Here is an 18686-nt window from a genome sequence, read left to right on the forward strand (position 1 = left end):
TCCCAGACTTCCTTGGCCTTGAAGGGGCTGCAAGGCTGAAGCATCCAGGAGAAGCCAAAAGATAAAGTCTCTGGTAGCCGCATGTGTGTGGCCTAGGCTGGGCAGAAGGTCTTTTCTCAGCGCAGGAGGTGGGTGCATAGCACCATTTCTTTGTTTGTACACCTAAAAAATTGACCTGTTCCGACTTACAAACAAATTCGACCTAAGGACAAACCTACAGTCCCTATCTTGTTTGTAACCTGGGGACCGACTATACTCTCCCCTGTATCCAGATGTCCTTTAATCTGTCGGTGTGGATGGAGGAATCTGTCTGAAAGAAAAACAAAACTACCCATCTAAGGCCAGCTTAAAGCGGAGCTCCAGTCCCCTTACTCAATTTTCTTTTTAAATACTACTCCGTGATTGTTAGAACTTCGACTTTATAATAGTGTTTATTTTTGAATTTCAAGATAACAAACAATAACAAACCAACAAAATTGCAGTAGAACTTCAACTTTAAGGCTCCGTTCACATGTCAGCGTATGGATCGCGTGCAGAACCGCCGCGGTTCCGCCCGCGATCCGGAGATTATTGCAAATCGTGGGACGCCTGTGCGTTGCCCGTTGATTTGCAATAGCCCCCCAAACGCTGAGCGATGTTGCTGCGATTTCCGCCTGCCGAATCGCGGTAACATCGCGCAAAAAAAAAACGCGGGACGCATTACGCCCAAAAAAGTACAAGAGCTTCTTTGGAGCGTATTGCGTCCTGCGATTTTTTTTTTTTGCGCGATGTTACCGCGAATCGGCAGGCGGAAATCGCGGCAACATCGCTCAGCGTTTGGGGGGCTATTGCAAATCAACGGGCAACGCACAGGCGTCCCGCGATTTGCAATAATCTCCGTATCGCGGGCGGAACCGCGGCGGTTCTGCCCGCGATCCATACGCTGACATGTGAATGGAGCCTAAGATTTGAATAATGTTATTAATATGTTCCTTCTATTTTCTATGAAATCAATAAAATTGTACCTGATCTCGGAAGCAGGCAGGGGCCATCAAGGTTGTGGGCATCTGAAGCTTACTTGGGTTTATTACCGGGATTCAGTGCAGCTGGCACCTAACTCCTCCCGATGCCTTATTTCCAGCCTGTAAATAATAATTAAATCGGTGAACAACGTGCAAAATTATTCAGCCCCTTTACTTTCAGTGCAGCAAACTCTCTCCAGAAGTTCAGTGAGGATCTCTGAATGATCCAATGTTGACCTAAATGAATAATGATGATAAATAGAATCCACCTGTGTGTAATCAAGTCTCCGTATAAATGCACCTGCACTGTGATAGTCTCAGAGGTCTGTTTAAAGCGCAGAGAGCATCATGAAGAACAAGGAACACACTAGGCAGGTCCAAAATACTGTTGTGGAGAAGTTTAAAGCCGGATTTGGATACAAAAATATTTCCTAAGCTTTAAACCTCCCAAGGAGCGCTGTGCAAGCGATAATATTGAAATGGAAGGAGTATCAGACCACTGCAAATCTACGAAGACCTGGCCGTCCCTCTAAACTTTCAGTTCATACAAGGAGAAGACTGATGCAGCCAAGAGGCCCATGATCACTCTGGATGAACTGCAGAGATCTACAGCTGAGGTGGGAGACTCTGTCCATAGGACAACAATCAGTCGTATACTGCACAAATCTGGCCTTTATGGAAGAGTGGCAAGAAGAAAGCCATTTCTTAAAGATATCCATAAAAAGTGTCGTTTAAAGTTTGCCACAAGCCACCTGGGAGACACCAAACATGTGGAAGAAGGGGCTCTGGTCAGATGAAACCAAAATCAAACTTTTTGGCAACAATGCAAAACGTTATATTTGGCGTAAAAGCAACACAGCTCATCACCCTGAACACACCATCCCCATGGTGGTGGCAGCATCATGGTTTGGGCCTGCTTTTCTTCAGCAGGGACAGGGAAGATGGTTAAAATTGATGGGAAGATGGATGGAGCCAAATACAGGACCATTCTGGAAGAAAACCTGATGGAGTCTGCAAAAGACCTGAGACTGGGACGGAGATTTGTCTTACAACAAGACAATGATCCAAAATATAAAGCAAAATCTACAATGGAATGGTTCACAAATAAACATATCCAGGTGTTAGAATGGCCAAGTCAAAGTCCAGACCTGAATCCAATCGAGAATCTGTGGAAAGAACTGGAAACTGCTGTTCAGTAACGCTCTCCATCCAACCTCACTGAGCTCGAGCTGTTTTGCAAGGAGGAATGGGCAAAAATTTCAGTCTCTCGATGTACAAAACTGATAGAGACCTACCCCAAGCGACTTACAGCTGTAATCGCAGCAAAAAGTGGCGCTACAAAGTATTAACTTAAGGGGGCTGAAGAATTTTGCACGCCCAATTTTTCAGTTTTTTATTTGTTAAAAAAAGTTTGAAATATCCAATAAATTTCGATCCACTTGTTGTTGATTCTTCAAAAAAAAATACAGTTTTATATCTTTATGTTTGAAGCCTGAAATGTGGCAAAAGGTCGAAAAGTTCAAGGGGGCTGAGTACTTTCGCAATGCACTGTATATATAATTATGAAACCACTCCCATTTGACCCACTCAGCACAGAGGAACAAACAATGATTTCTTCAGAATAACAAACGTTAGGAATCTGCAACAAAGTTTGTTAAAATCCTTGTGATGTACAGAGATCACCCAGAGGGGAATGTTTTTTTCCTTAACAAAAGTGGAGTTACGCTTTAAATCCTATTGATAAATCTCCACCATTAATCAGCGGACTGTACTGCACAAAGGTGTTCTCGGCTTTGGCTCCTCTCCGCATTGTATCACTGAGTTGACATCCTTCTTTAGGTCACACTAACATGCGTGATTCTTCTCTCCTTGGCCGGTGTAAGTGGGATTTTGGCAATTTTTTTATCAGATTTTTCTTTAGGAATGTTGGCGATGTGCGCTCTTTGAATAATTTTCATATGGATCATAAAACCTTTTTTTGGGGGCAGCTGTGAAGTATTATCAGGAAAATTCAGCCTTCGGGAATTGGGAAATGAAGAGTCCGTCTGAAGGGCCAACTAATGAGATATAATACGTATCCCAGTAACCTGCCAGTGAGCTGAGAGCCTAGAAGCCGAACTGTATTCTGGAGCGCAGAGGTTTGGCTCTGAGGTTCTCTAGTAAACAAACATTTATTACAGACTCGGTTCATTTATTTGGCCTTCAGCTCCTTGTGATTGTCTTCTGCGTTTAAAAAGAAAAACTTGTTATGGTTCTCCGTGTAATTTTTTTTTTTTTCCCCGCAATTTTCATCAAAAGAATTTCAATCTGTCACCAAAAGGGTGAAGGGTCGGTTTGTCCTTTTTGTTTCAATTTTGCATAGGTGCTGGGGCATTATTGTTATCATTGATATGAGACACTATTCTGCCCTCTGACACCAAACATTGGGCATAATTCCTGCCAGTGACATCAAAGAATGAAGTGCCATTTCGCCCATTGACAATGGGGCACTATTTCTCTCCAAAAAGACAGGGGACTGTTTATTCCCACTGATTCCAGAAAAATTTTCCAATTCCTGCTGGCCACAGTCTGGCCCCCCTAAGGCCCTGTTTACACTTGAACATTTTTCAGCTCGTAAAATGCCCATCTCTAAGGCCCGGTTCACACCTGAACGTTTTTCAGCCTATAAAACGCTCATCTGTGAAAATCCAAAATGCCCAACAATCAAAATCCCATTAATTTCAATGGCCCCTGTTCACATCTGAGCATTTTTTGTCCCCAGAAGCAAAACGCCTGTAGCTCAAAAAAGTACATGAGCTTCTTTTTGGGGTGATCAAATGCTGTTGCGAATCTATGGGCTGCCTATCTCAGATACTTCTTTTAGAAAGAGCAATTCCCTTTTGTCATTCTGAATGGATCCCAAGGAGGGGGCCCCGGCCTCTCCTTCCATCATCCCTAGATTCCATGTTGGGCTCACTCCGCTAGTTCTGTGAGCACATCTCAGGTTTTTTTTTTCATCAGACAACAGGTCGTCTATCTTCAGGCTGCCACCTGTTCTTCTGTTCACACGCTCTTTATGTTCTGTGTCCTTCATAAGGCTCTTTGAGCTGCAGACAATCCCCAATTTCCTGTTATATTAGGACTGTTGGGACTGTTAGCGATTGTTGGCGGTGTTGCCTGCCCCTCATCTGGGCTGTTTTTGGGCTTCCCAAATGGTTAACCACTTGCCGACCGTCGCACGACTATTTACTGCGGCAGTCAGCCCCGTACAGGCAAAGTGACGTAGTACTACATCGCTCGCCTACGAGCCTCTAGGGGGTGAGCGCGCGCCGCCGGAGGCGCGCCCCCGCTCGTTCCCTGACATGTCCACGCGAGTGACCGGCTGTTCCGATTTCCGCCGGTCACCCGCGATCTTCCGTTGCAGAGGGAGAAAGGCAGGCGGCTGATGTAAACAAAGCCGCCTGTCATTCTCCCTGATGTAACAGCAGAGATCATATGATCCTGCTATGTAGGATCATATGTCTCTGTGGTTACATCACTAGCCACGCCCCTTTACAGTTAGAAGCACGCCCCTAGGGTCACATTTAACCCCTTGATCACTAATAAAGTTAACCCCTTCCCCGCCAGTGTCATTTTTACATTAACAGTGCATATTTATAGCACTGATTACTGTAGTAATGTCACTGGTACCCCCAAAAGTGTCAAAAATGTCAGTCAAGGGTCCGATCTGTCCGCCGCAATGTCGCAGTCCCGCAAAAAAATCGCAGATCGCCTCCATTACTATTACAAAAAAATGACAAAAATCTTTCCCTTAGTTAGTAAACGCAATAACTTTTGCGCAAACCAATCAAAATACGCTTATTGCGATTTTAATTTTACCAAACATATGTAGCAGAAAACAAATTGGCCTAAAATGTTAAATTTTGATTTTTACATTTTTTTGGGGGGAATTTCATATAAAAAAGATGTGAAAATATTATTTTTTTCAAAATTGGCGCTCTTTTTTTGTTTATAGCGCAAAAAATAAAAATCGCACAGGTGATCAAATACCACCAAAAGAAAGCTCTGTGGTTAAAAAAGGACGTCAATTTCATTTGGGTACAGTGTCGCACGACCGCGCAATTGTCCGTTAAAGTCACGCAGTGCCGAATCGCAAAATAGGGCCTGGTCAGGAAGGGGGTAAAATCTTCCGGGGCTTAAGTGGTTAAAGACTTCCTGTGTCCCTCAATGAACAAGAAAGAAAATATTTTTTTTATTTTTGCCAAAAAGTTATTTTCTTGGAGCACATTAAAGAAAAGAAGTCTCAGCCCACGGTTTATGTCCATGATCTTGGTCCTGCTTTGCTACAAGACCTGAGACATGGTGATAGTAGGAAGGGTTATGTCCAGGGCTAGCTTCATTTTTTGTTTGCCAATGTCCAACTGTCCTGTTGGTTGGGAGTATAACCTGTAGGTTTAGGGCAGCCTTTTTCAACCTTTTAACACAGAGGAACCCTTGAAATACCTTCTTAGGGAAGCACTGCTAAAAATGACTTTATCTGCAACTCATGATACATTAGTGTGATGGTCAGCGAGAAGAATGCGCCTTACACTTGTGAACATTGGGAAGAATTACTCCCTTACAGATAGCTTAAAAGATCTATGGTGTCAGTGGGAACTTATCTGAGAGGGAGAATATGCTCAAGGAACCCCTAGCAACTTCTAGAGGGGCACTAGTTGAGAAACCCTGGCTTAAAGCGGAGTTCCGGCCTCGGGTAAAATTTAGCTAAAAATACCCCCGGGACAGTCAGGGCTAGTACATTCCATAATGGATAGCCTCTGAACTGTCCCTTGTCACACTTACCTTTTAGAAGAAATACTTACCTTGAAAATTTCTTCTCCAGCACTGCCATCTCAAGTATGGGCAGCTGAAGCCAGCGCGTCCTCTTCTGCGTCCTCTTCCGTGTCCTCTTCTCCCAGAATGCGCCTGCACCGGCACCGCTCGTCACTTCCGGTGCGGGCGCATCATCCCTCCACAGCTTCTGGGCATGCCCAGAAGCTGTTTAGCAGGGAATGAGGCGCCCGCACCGGAAGTGACGAGCGGGGCCGGTGCAGGCGCATTGATTCCTGGGAGCGATGACGTCCCGCTCCCAGGAGTCAATGCAAGCAGGAAGTGACGGTGCGGGCCGTGCGGCTGAGGGAGGAAGTGGAAGAAAGGTGAGTATATTTTCTTCAATAACAAGGTAAGTAAACAAAAATAAAAATCGTAACTATCCATTTGTTTTTCAGGTGACCTAAAGCAAATCGATTATGTCGATTTTGAGGCCGGAACTCCGCTTTAAGAGTTTCTGTATCCCTCAATGGACTATGCAGTATGTACAAAAATGTTGTTTTCTCAAGTAGCTATGGCTAGGCTAATTGGTGCAAAACTGGAGACTTTTGTGATCTTAATGATGATTAATGAGAAATGCAATATATCTATTTATTTCTCTCTTTTCACTACCACATCTTGGCCAATTGTAATTAGTACTTGAGGACGGCATTAATTCATACTGAGTTTGTTTAGCTGTTTTCGATGTATTTACATAACTGAAATGCTCTGCAAACAAAAAAATCCCAGCTATTTTGCAGAGATTTGCAGAACTCATTATCGCTCTCCAGCTTCGAACCCACGACTTCAAAGTGCAATGTGCTTGTATTCTAAATGCTCGCTTTGCCAGTACGTCTTTTCCCATCAGTTTTCTTTTAACTGACCAATTTGCAAATGTCTTTGTTCTTGTCAGTGGCCCACATAAGGATCAACTTGTTAAAATTCTGATATTACGCAACTATTAAAACCATTTGACTATTCACGAGGCAGCAATTTTCTGAAGGGTTACTAATGAAAATACATTTTATTAAAGGGATTCCAATGTGTAATAACCATTCGGTCCATCGTGCCAATTACACTCATTTCTAAAGAATGTAACTTTTATCTTGGTTATCTTGAAAGAGGTCCTGTTTACATAGATCGACCCAATTTTCTTGTCTGCATATTGTGTCAATTTCCTGGCCTTAGAGGCATGGATTAATATTTTGTCCAGGTCCTGATTAATCTCAGGCCACAAGGGTGTTTTTGTATGGAAAGATACTGAGTTGGCAGTGAATTCCTCAGTTTATAGGATGCATTCTCTTGAATATCAAATATTAGTGATTTTTGGTTCAGACTGAACAAAATGATACATCAGTTTATAGGCTGGTGGATCTGGTACAACTATGAGAAGTCCAGACTGGACACTTATGGTAGGTTTCCGTAGGTACCCATAGACCAGCCTTTGTCAACCTTTTTAACACAGGAGAACCCTTGAAATACCTTTCCAGTCTCAGGGAACCCCTACTAATAGTTACTATATCTACAGCTCCTAATACAGTATCTCACAAAAGTGAGTACAACCCTCGCGTTTTTGGAAATTGTTGATTATATCTTTGCATTTGACAACACTGAAGAAATGACACTTTGCTACAATGTAAAGTAGTGAGTGTACAGCTTGTATAACGGTGTAAATTTGCTGTCCCTTCAAAATAACTCAACACACAGCCATTAATGTCTAAACTGCTGGAAACAAAAGTGAGCACACCCCTAAGTTAAAATGCCCAAAGTGGGCCCAAAGTGTCAATATTTTGTGTGGCCACCATTATTTTCCAGCACTGCCTTAACCCTCTTGGGCATGGAGTTCACAGAGCTTCACAGGTTGCCACTGGAGTCCTCTTCCACTCCTCCATGACGACATCACCGAGCTGGTTGATGTTAGAGACCTTACGCTCCTCCAACTTCCGTTTGAGGATGCTTCACAGATGCTCAATAGGGTTTAGGTCTGGAGACATGCTTGGCAAGTCCATCACCTTTACCCTGAGCTTTCTTTAGCAAGGCAGCGGCCGTCTTGGAGGTGTTTGGGGTCGTTATCATGTTGGAATACTGCCCTGCGGCCCAGTCTCTGAAGGGAGGGGATCATGCTCTGCTTCAGTATGTCACAGTACATGTTGGCATTCATGGTTCCCTCAATGAACTGTAGCTCCCCAGTTCCGGCAGCACTCATGCAACCCCAGACCATGACACTCCCACCACCATGCTTGACTGTAGGCAAGACACACTTGTCTTTGTACTCCTCACCTGGTTTCCGCCACACGCGCTTGACACCATCTGAACCAAATACGTTTCTCGGTCTCATCAGACCACAGGACATGGTTCCAGTAATCCATGTCCTTAGTCTGCTTGTCTTCAGCAAACTGTTTGCTGTCTTTCTTGTGCATCATCTTTAGAAGAGGCTTCTAATGTGCATATGAAAGTATTGTGTTGCCGTCAGCGTCCGAAATGGAAGATGTGCCGTCCTCAAAGGCTTGAAATGGCTAACCCGTTTCGAGGCTTAGCCTCTTCCTCAGACCTCAGAGCAAGAACTTGTTTGTGAGTATTTTTATTTCTTCATTCAATAAAGCCTTTTATGGAGGATAATGCGCTAGGCCGGTGCCCCCTTGTGTTTGTTTTTTTAATGCAGTGGTCCCAGACTACCCTGGTCTTGAAGGGGCAGCAAGGCTGAAGTATCCAGGAGAAACCAAGTGTAAGGTCTTTGTTAGCCGCATGTGTGTGGCTCAAACTGATCAGAAGGTCACTTCTCAGAGCGCAGGAGATAGGTGCATTGCACTATTTTTGGTTTGGTCTACCGCCTACTTCTGCTTCTTTTATCCATTATAAGAATGAAACCATCTCCATCAAATGTTTGACTTTGAGTGTTTGACCTTGTATGACTGTCCAGAGCCCATTCTCAGGCTGGAACGGGCAATGTTTCATTTAATCTTCCCTGAGAAGCTTATTTTGCTCCAACGCACAAGATTGAAGTTCAGAAATAAATTAAGTTTTACTTTATTTTATTAATAGAATGAGAAGAATGTTTATCCCGGGACTCTAGTTTTGTGAAGTGGGTTAACTTTGGGAGGTGAAGAGGCATCTTTTTGTATTTATTGAGCCCAAATATTAAAAAGGAATTTCAGAATTATTCTGATGAGGTGGTATGGCTTGCCTCAGACACAGTGAAAATTTGGTCCTTCTTGAACGCGTACAACTGTTGACGTTGGGGGGTTCTTAGAGCCGGTTCACATTAGCGCGACTTGTCAGACGACTTGTCATCCTGACAAGTCGCGCTCCCTCGCGGTCCATTGACCGCTACAGGACCCGTTCTAATAGGAGTGATACAAGTCGCTCCGACTTAGAAAAAGGGTCCTGTACTATTTCGGGGCGACCTCGGAGCGACTTGCATAGACTTCCATTATGTGAAGTCCCTGCAAGTCGCTCCGAAGTCGTGGTGCATGGGAATGCACAAGTCGCCCCCGAAGTAGTAAGGAGTCGTGTCGCGCTAATGTGAACCAGCTCTTAAGATTCCAAAACTTGCAATTGAACGAACATTGAGACAAGCAGTAACAATGTAATTTGCCCCATTTAAAGAATGGGTCCATGGGCTCCTAATTTACCCACTTTAGCTCAGGAAGGTTTTACTCTCTTAATAACCAGGCCATTTTTTGCGATTCGGCACTGCGTTGCTTTAACAGACAATTGCGCTGTCCTGTGACGCTGTACCCAAATAATCGTGATGTCTTTTTTCCCCACAAATAGAGCTTTCTTTTGGTGGTATTTGATTACCTCTGTGGTTTTTATTTTTTGGGCTATAAGCAACAAAAAAAACACAATTTTGAAAATAAATATATATTTTTTACTTTCTGCTATAAAACACTTCCAATAAAACTATAAAATAAAATAAAATTAATCAATTTAGGCGAATATGTATTCTTCTACATATTTTTGGTAAAAATATTCCAAATAAGTGTATATTGATTGGTTTGCACAAAAGTTATAGCGTCTACAAACTATGGGATATATTTATGGCATGTATGGTATGGTATGTACATGTACATGATTTTGCGCAGCCGGGCCACCGCGTCAGGCGGTCTGGAAGTGGTTAAAATGAATCCATTGAAGTCAACTGCCAGGACGGGGATTAGGAATGGGAGGATTTGGGGCTTAAAAGAGATGTATGGGGTTTTTTTTTTTGTTTCATACTTAGGTGGATGTGATTTTCGGTCCCCTGACGCCTCTAACACTGAGATCCGCAGTGTTTGATCGCTCGGTTCTCACAGCTCAGTGAGTAGAAAGCTGATGACTGCACTGCACTCTGATAACGGCTTCACTCAGTCTGACTCCTACCCCAAGGTGCCACCTCCCGTACAGAACACAGCACGCACGGGGGGGTCATAGCGTCAGTAGAGCTCAAGGCCCCACCTGCTCCTTGTAGCACAGTGCGCTGCCGATGCTTGGGCAACCCGGACCATACCTACCCGCTCTCAGTAAAATCCAGCGACCCACTCAAACGCAGGTGGGTCGCGACCCACAGTTTGGGAACGCCTGCTTTAGGGTTTAATGTATACATATAGCCAAAACTGTTTATTATGGAGAGAGTTAATAAGGGCCCTGTGAGGTGATTTTTTGCTGTTTGTGTACCTTTGTGGAGATTCCCTATCACTTTCTGTTCTAGAGATGCAGTGGTGGTTGTAGCTTTGAGGTAGAGCACCAAATTCTTTCCATAAATTCTTACTTTGGTTGTTATTTGGGTTTCCTTTTTATGCTTCTCATTACTGCGATTGAACTATTGGTTTTCAGTACAGCTAACATGACTTTTTCTTCCATTTCTTGCAGTTTTGTCAACCGGGAGGATGGCAGCTTTCTCGCGAGAGGAAACAACCCACCTTCTTCGTCGTGGTTTTAACGGACATCGACTCGGACCGCCACTATTGCGCATGTCTGACATTTTATGAGGCTGAAATCAACTTGCAGGTAAGAAGAAGCTGCTTTCTCCTCCAGGTGGTAAGGGTGTGTAAGTTCAGTTAGAAGAACCAAAAAAAGTTGTCTTCTGTTTTCATAGCTGAGTTTGGCAACCATTCCATGCTTATATTTAGGCCAAGGCAGCCTTTCTCTACCTTTTTTTCTACCTTATTTCAAGGAACCCTTAAAATAACTTTCCGGTCTCGGGGAACCCCTGCTAATAATTATATCTACAACTCAGGATACATTAGTCATGGTCAGTGGGAAGAATGCTCCTTACATTTGCCGACATTGGGAAGAATTGCCTCCTTACAGATAGCTAAAAAGATCAATGGTGTCAGTGGGAACTTATCTGAGAGGCTGAAATTGCTCATTGGTCAAGGAACCTCTAGCAACATCCGGAGAAACCCTGTTTGGGAAACTGTAGGCTAAGTTCACATGGCAACAAAGGGGCGGTAAGAGTGGCGGGTAATCCGCATTGGTATTCCTGCCCCCCCTCAACGGCCTACCTGCAAATTAACATGACGCTTGCTCATGTTTCTACCTTTTTCAAGGAACCCTTGAAATAACTTTCTGGTCTCAGGGAACCCCTGTTAATGACTATTTCTACAACTCATGATACCTTAATGTGATGGTCAGTGGGAAGAACGCTCCCTACATTTGCAGACATTGGGAAGAATTGCCTCCTTACAGATAGCTAAAAACATCAATGGTGTCAGTGGGAACTTATCTGAGAGGCCAAAATTGCTCATTGCTCAAGGAACCCCTAGCAACCTCCGGAGGAACCCTGTTTGGGAAACTGTGGACTAAGTTCACACAGCAGCAAAGGGGGCGGTAAGAGCGGCGGGTAATCCGCATTGGTATTTCTGCGCTCCCCCCCCAAACGGCCTACCTACAAATTAACATGAGGCTTACTCACGTTTCTACCTTTTTCAAGGAATCCTTGAAATAACTTTTCTCACGGAACCCCTGCTAAAAATTACCATTTATACAACGCATGATACATTAGTCATGGTCAGTGGGAAGAATGCTCCTTACATTTGTGGACATTGGGAAGAATTGCCTCCTTACAGGGAGCTAAAAAGATGAATGGTGTCAGTGGGAACTTATCTGAGAAGCTGAAATTGCTCATTGCTCAAGGAACCCCTAGCAACCTCCGGAGGAATCTTGTTTGGGAAACTGTGGGCATCAAAGGGGCGATAAGAGCAGGTGGGTAATCTGCATTGGTATTCTTGCCCCCCCAATGGCCTGCAAATGAACATGACACTTGCTCATGTTTCTACCTTTTTCAAGGAATCCTTGAAATAACTTTTCTCAGGGAACCCCTGCTAAAAGTGACCATTTTTACAACTCATGATACCTTATTGTGATAGTCAGTGGGAAGAAAGCTCCTTACATTTGTGGTCATTGGGAAGAATTGCCTCCTTACAGATGGCTAAAAAGATCAATCTGAGAGGCCGAAATTGCTCATTGCTCAAGAAACCCCCCCAGCAACCTCCGGAGGAACCCTGTTTGTGAAACTGTGGGCTAAGTTCACACAGCAGCAAAGGGGCGGTAAGAGCGACGGGTAATCTATGTTGGTATTCCTGCTCCCCCCCCCATGGCCTACCTTCAAATTAAAATGACACTTGCTCAGGTCAATACATATTACCATGGCTACAATGCTTTCCTTCGTGGTGCACTAAATAAAACTCAGCATGTCACATTTGATAGGTGGTGGCCACTAAAGTAAACAGGAATAGGCCTCCGCCATACGCCATAGGCATGCAGCTCTGTATTTCAATGTAAAATTCTCCATGGGATCGAGGGGAAAAAGATAGGCATTTATGAGGCACCTCCTGAAGACCTGTAAACTGCTGCTGCACCGTAGACCACTTTTCAAAAGGCTGGTAATGTCCACCATTTGTCTGAAAGAGGCCTTGTGAAGAAGGAAAGATCCACAGCGCCAATGACACTACATTATTTAGGAAAGACATTTGTTATCCTTATTTGCGACACGTGGCAATCCTTTCATAAATCAAAGAAAGCAAAACTACAACTTTTTTTTTTTATAAATGAGTTAATCCCAAACAAAGCTCGCCCACAAAACCAAGCGTGTTCTCATTTTGGGTTACACCCATGAACTGAGCTTGATAGCTTTGACACCAATGAAGATTTATTTTTATACTTGTTTTAAAAATAACTCGAGGATTAGATAGTAGAGTATTGATTCATGCTCCCCCGTGAAATGAGTTCATGAATTTTCTTTTCCCTGGGATAACTTGGAATTCTTATTAGATATTGTAGGAGACGGTTTGTCGAAATACTTTCTTTGTAACTCGAGATTTGTTTCCAAAATTGTGTTGCTTTTCCCCTTCGTGATTAACACATTTCTTATGTGGAGCGGCACCCGAGTCATTTTTTTGGCCTTTAGTTCCTTGTCATGAATGTCCAACACTAATCTCTTAATAAGCGGTTCAGAGGGCATGTATACACAAGGATATTAATCCACCCCCTCACCAATATTTGCAGATATGAGGGATTAAGTACAAGACGAGGTCACACAGCTGAAATTCCATTAAGCAGCCCTCTGTAAGTTAATATGTACAATGCATGGATGACTCAAAAACTGTTTCTTTACATCAGTTAGATAATATACATTTTATTATGTTGCAATAAAATCTGACGCATTATATTAAATAGTTGGGTCTCTTTTGTCTAGTGAATGGATAGGCTGCATTTACAGTGAGGTCACCGGTCTCTAGTGAATGGATAGGCTGCATTCACAGTGACGTCACCGGTCTCTAGTAAATGGATTGGCTGCATTCTCAGTTTCTCAGTGATGTCACTGGTCTCTAGTGAATGGATAGGCTGCATTCCCAGTGACGTCGCCGGTCTCTAGTAAATGGATTGGCTGCATTCTCAGTTTTTCAGTGATGTCACCAGTCTCTAGTGAATGGATAGGCTGCATTCTCAGTGATGTCACCAGTCTCTAGTGAATGGATAGGCTGCATTCTCAGTGATGTCACTGGTCTCTAGTGAATGGATAGGCTGCATTCCCAGTGATGTCACTGGTCTCTAGTGAATGGATAGGCTGCATTCTCAGTGATGTCACTGGTCTTTAGTGAATGGAAAGGCTGCATTCTCAGTGATGTCACTAGTCTCTAGTGAATGGATAGGCTGCATTCCCAGTGATGTCACCAGTCTCTAGTGAATGGAAAGGCTGCATTCTCAGTGATGTCACCAGTCTCTAGTGAATGGATAGGCTGCATTCTCGGTGATGTCACCAGTCTCTAGTGAATGGATATGCGGCATTCTCAGTGATGTCACCGGTCTCTAGTGAATGGAAAGGCTGCATTCTCAGTGATGTCACTAGTCTCTAGTGAATGGATAGGGTGCATTCTCAGTGATGTCACCGGTCTCTAGTGAATGGATATGCTGCATTCTCAGTGATGTCACCAGTCTCTAGTGAATGGATAGGCTGCATTCTCAGTGATGTCACCGGTCTCTAGTGAATGGAAAGGCTGCATTCTCAGTGATGTCACTGGTCTCTAGTGAATGGATTGGCTGCATTCTCAGTGATGTCACCGGTCTCTAGTGAATGGATAGGCTGCATTCTCAATGATGTCACCAGTCTCTAGTGAATGGATAGGCTGCATTCTCAGTGATGTCACCGGTCTCTAGTGAATGGATTAGCTGCATTCTTGGTGAGGTCACCAGTTTCTTGCGAATGGATAGGCTGCATTCTCAGTGATGTCACCGGTCTCTAGTGAATAGATTGGCTACATTCTCATAAATATCTGTTCACTGTATTGGTTATATATTTTAGTTGCCCGTCAATAAACAATTCATCCAAATTCCTCCCTAGCTCATTCAGATTTCAGGTAATCCCAAAGATGTTCAGTAAGGTTGAGATCAGGGCTCTGCAGAGGACATTTGAGTTCCTCCACTCCAATCTGGTCACAGCATGTCTTTATGGAACTGGCTTTGAACACTGGGTAGATGGAGTGATGGGTGAAGTGATAGATGGAGTATTTGACTGGGAGATAGAGTGATGGCAAAAAATAGACTAAGTGGTCCTCATCAAGTCCGCTTGAATAGCTAGAGTCCCAGGCATCCTCAAACTACGGCCCTCCGGCTGTTGCAGAACTACACATCCCATGAGGTATTGTAAAACTCTGACATTCACAGACAAGACTAGGCATGATGGGAATTGTGGTTCCTGAACAACTGGAGGGCCGTAGTTTGAAGACCCCTGAGCTAGACTGATACAGATAGATTGACAGCAGGAAAAAAGTCTAGGTGGTCCATGGAGTCCACTTGAGAAGATACTGTAGATGAAATAGAAAGCTAGCTTAAGACAGACAGATGGATTTCATGGACGGATGAATATTATGTAGATGATATTTTTTTTAGAGGAAATCACATTTCATGATTCGGTTTCTTTTGTAACCTTCTAATGTCCTATATGAGTTGGGCTCTCGGTGGATTGCAGATCTCCGAGTTTACATAACTCCACAGCTGTGTCTTATTCCGGAGCGCTGATCTAGTGAGATGATACTTGGAATCTTCCACATTAGATAAGTCTTTTTATATAATCTTATTTGCAGTCTGAGATATTTTGATTTAGCTGAGAATCACGGCACCGTGTTTCCTTTCAAGTCCAGCGGATGCGAGCCATTCTCTTGGCGGAGTCTTGGACAGTTCTTATTATCTTCGTACTTGCTATATGCCGCTCCGCTCTGTCCTCGTTAAACTGTCATGTTATAATGGATTAGATGTGTTTGGAGAAAGCCAACTTATTTGTACGGCGATTTGCTTCAATAAAATGTTGTTTTCTTGGAACCTAAAAGGAAACTCTGTTATATTTTCAATGGGCATAGATTTTTGCCCTTTTTACTTTTTTTTTTTTTTTTTTTACAAAGTCATTGGTTTTGACCAATTATTGTAACATTTACTAAATACTATTTTGGGGGGGGGGGGTGGGCGGGCGGTGTTTGCACTTTGCCTTTTTGTTGTCTCAAATTTTGAATATTGTATTTTGTATAAAGATCAGTGAAAGTAGTAAAAAACACAAACCTGTGATACTTACCTGCTCTGTATAATGGTTCGCACAGAGCAGCCCCAGTTCTCTTCTTCTTGGGTCCCCTGGCAGTGCTCTTGGCTCCTCCCCTATGACCAGTGCCCCCCCAATAGATAGCCACCTGCTTGGGGGGTACTGGTGTGTGCTTGCTCCCAAGCCCTGGTCTATGCATCCATAAGACACATAAAGCCGTGACTCGGCCCTGCCCCCTGCTCTTTCCTCATTGGCTCACTGGCTGCGATTGACAGCAGTGGAAACCAGTGACTCCCACTTCTGTCTTAGCCAATGAGGAGGTTTGCACTTTGCCTTTTTGTTGTCTCAAATTTTGAATATTGTATTTTGTATAAAGATCAGTGAAAGTAGTAAAAACACAAACCTGTGATACTTACCTGCTCTGTATAATGGTTCGCACAGAGCAGCCCCAGTTCTCTTCTTCTCGGGTCCCCCGGCAGTGCTCTTGGCTCCTCCCCTATGACCAGTGCCCCCCAATAGCTAGCCACCTGCTTGGGGGGTACTGGTGTGTGCTTGCTCCCAAGCCCTGGTCTATGCATCCATAAGAGACACAAAGCTGTGGCTCGGCCCTGCCCCCTGCTCTTTCCTCATTGGCTCACTGGCTGCGATTGACAGCAGTGGAAACCAGTGACTCCTGCTTTTGGGGTACTGGTGTGTGCCTGCTCCAAAGCCCCGGTCTATGCATCCATAAGACACATAAAGCCGTGACTCGGCCCTGCCCCCTGCTCTCTCCTCATTGGCTCACTGGCTGCGATTGACAGTAGTGGAAACCAGTGGCTCCCACTGCTGTGTTAGCCAATGAGGAGGTTTGCACTTTGCCTTTTTGTTGTCCCATATTTTGAATATTGTACTTTTGTATAAAGATCAGTGAAAGTTGTAAAAAACACAAACCTGTGATACTTACCTGCTCTGTATAATGGTTTGCACGGAGCAGCCCAAGTCCTCTTCTTCTCGGGTCCCCTGGCGCACTCTTGGCTCCTCCCCCATGACCAGTGCCCCCACTAGCAAGCCACCTGCTTTGGGGGGGACTGGTGTGTGCTTGATCCCAAACCCCGGTCTATGCATCCATAAGACACAAAGCTGTGGCTTGGCCCTGCTCCCTCCTCATTGATACACTGGCTGCGACTGACAGCAGTGGAAACCAGTGGCTCCCACTGTTGTCTTAGCCAATGAGGAGAAGGAGTCCCGGGACAGTCGAGGCTTTTGTGCACATCGTTGGATCAAGGGGGCCCAGGTTAGTATTAGGGGGGCTTTAGAAGGGAGCAGCACACGCATGCATAGAATTAATGAATTTAAAAAACCTTTAGTCTTTACAACCTTTAGCCTTTAGGTTCCTCTAAAACTGTGGTTCCAAACCTCAGTCCTTTAGTACCCCTCAATAGGCCATGTTTTGTGAATGTCCCTTAGATAAAAAATCTGTAATAAAATCCAGCACCTGTGCAAGGTAAAGGAAATCCTGAAAACCTGACCTGTTGGAGGTAGTTGAGGACTTAGTTTGGTAGTTGAGGACTGAGTTTGGGAACCAGTTCTGTAGAGGACATCTATACTTTTAAACTCAACTCTGTACTGGCCAAAAAGTATTAATTGTGGGTACCCCCCTCCCCAACTCCCCATCCGTCTTAGAAAGAGAGTGATAACCTACCTAACTCCACAGCCTTTCCTCCCCTGCCAGAAAGTCACTGAGCCCCTAACTTCATGTAGTGAGCTAACAATTCTGGCTCTGTTACATTGAAATCTTAAGTAATGTTGTCAGGCTTTTCAAATTCTCCCCTGCTGTTCTCTATAAGGCTTGGTTTACACCTATGCGTGCTGCTGCGGAGTCGCAGCGATTCCTGCATCTGCAGCCATTCGCAGTGAAAAACGCTCTGCTGTGAAAAAACGCACAGGGCTGCCATTCATTGTTAATGGCGCTCCCACGCATGTAAAATCGCAGAAGGAAATCACATGGCCAAAATGACCATCCGATTTTTCCCACGGGCCACGTTTTGAAAAAGGTGAATGCGCCTTTTTTTTTTTTTGCGTGAAGCGCAGGCATGGCAGCCCATTAAAATGAATGGGCTGCCATGCCAGCACAAACGTGAAGGTGTGAACCTAGGGTGATATAGAAGGGAGGCGCTCTGTATTCCAGCAGGGGAAACCATGGCAAGGCCTGACAACATTGCTTCAGATTTTCAATGCGGCAGAGGCAACTTTGTCAGCTCACTACAGGAAGTTAGGAGCTCCATGGATTTCTGGCAGGATCAACAAATACTTCTCTGTACTTGCAGTGATTTTTAGGAGTAAAAAAAGTTTGCTTAATATCCTTTTTTCCTTTTTTTTTTTTTTTATTTAGACATACACTTTAATGTCATTAAATTGTAAAATGACTTGGGTAGCAATTGCATGGGCTATCAATTTTAACAAAAGTGGAGTGTTCCTTTAGAGATTGACCACGGAAGGTGTTAATCAACCAGGGTGTCAAGGCTTTCTGGGGTGCCTTCTGGGCTCATCAGGGGTGCCTCACTGCCTCCCACATTTGGAAAAGCGCCATGCATTTCCATGGTGCAGATTGGCCAGCTGAGGACTCTGATCTGAAAGTAGGGGGGGGGGGGGTGTGAGGACCCTGATTGTGAGGATTCTGATGTGAAAAGGGAGAAGTTGAGGACTTTGATGTGGAAGAAGGGACTGAGGACTGTCATGTAAAAGGGGGAGAGCCTAAGGACTGATTGACCAGCAGATTGACCAGCCAAGGATGTGAAAGTAGGGGGCGCTGAGGACCCTGAAAGGGTGGTGAGGACCTTGATGTGAAAGTAAAGGGTTGAGGAGTC

The 18686-nt window shown here is 44.2% G+C and overlaps 1 protein-coding gene across 4 annotated transcripts in view; it reads left to right on the forward strand.

Moving 5' to 3' along the window:
• The window catches only part of SBF2 (SET binding factor 2), a 645230-nt gene that overhangs the window by 247569 nt on the left and 378975 nt on the right, over positions 1-18686 (forward strand). For all 4 annotated transcript variants that reach the window (XM_082270857.1, XM_082270858.1, XM_082270859.1 and 1 more), the window contains exon 3: positions 10680-10817. In XM_082270857.1, coding sequence (XP_082126983.1) covers positions 10680-10817 — 138 coding nt within the window. The remainder of the gene's footprint in view (positions 1-10679; positions 10818-18686) is intronic.

Source organism: Pelophylax lessonae (genome assembly GCF_965119305.1).
Source record: "Pelophylax lessonae genome assembly, chromosome: 10".
Classification (NCBI taxonomy): domain Eukaryota; kingdom Metazoa; phylum Chordata; class Amphibia; order Anura; family Ranidae; genus Pelophylax; species Pelophylax lessonae.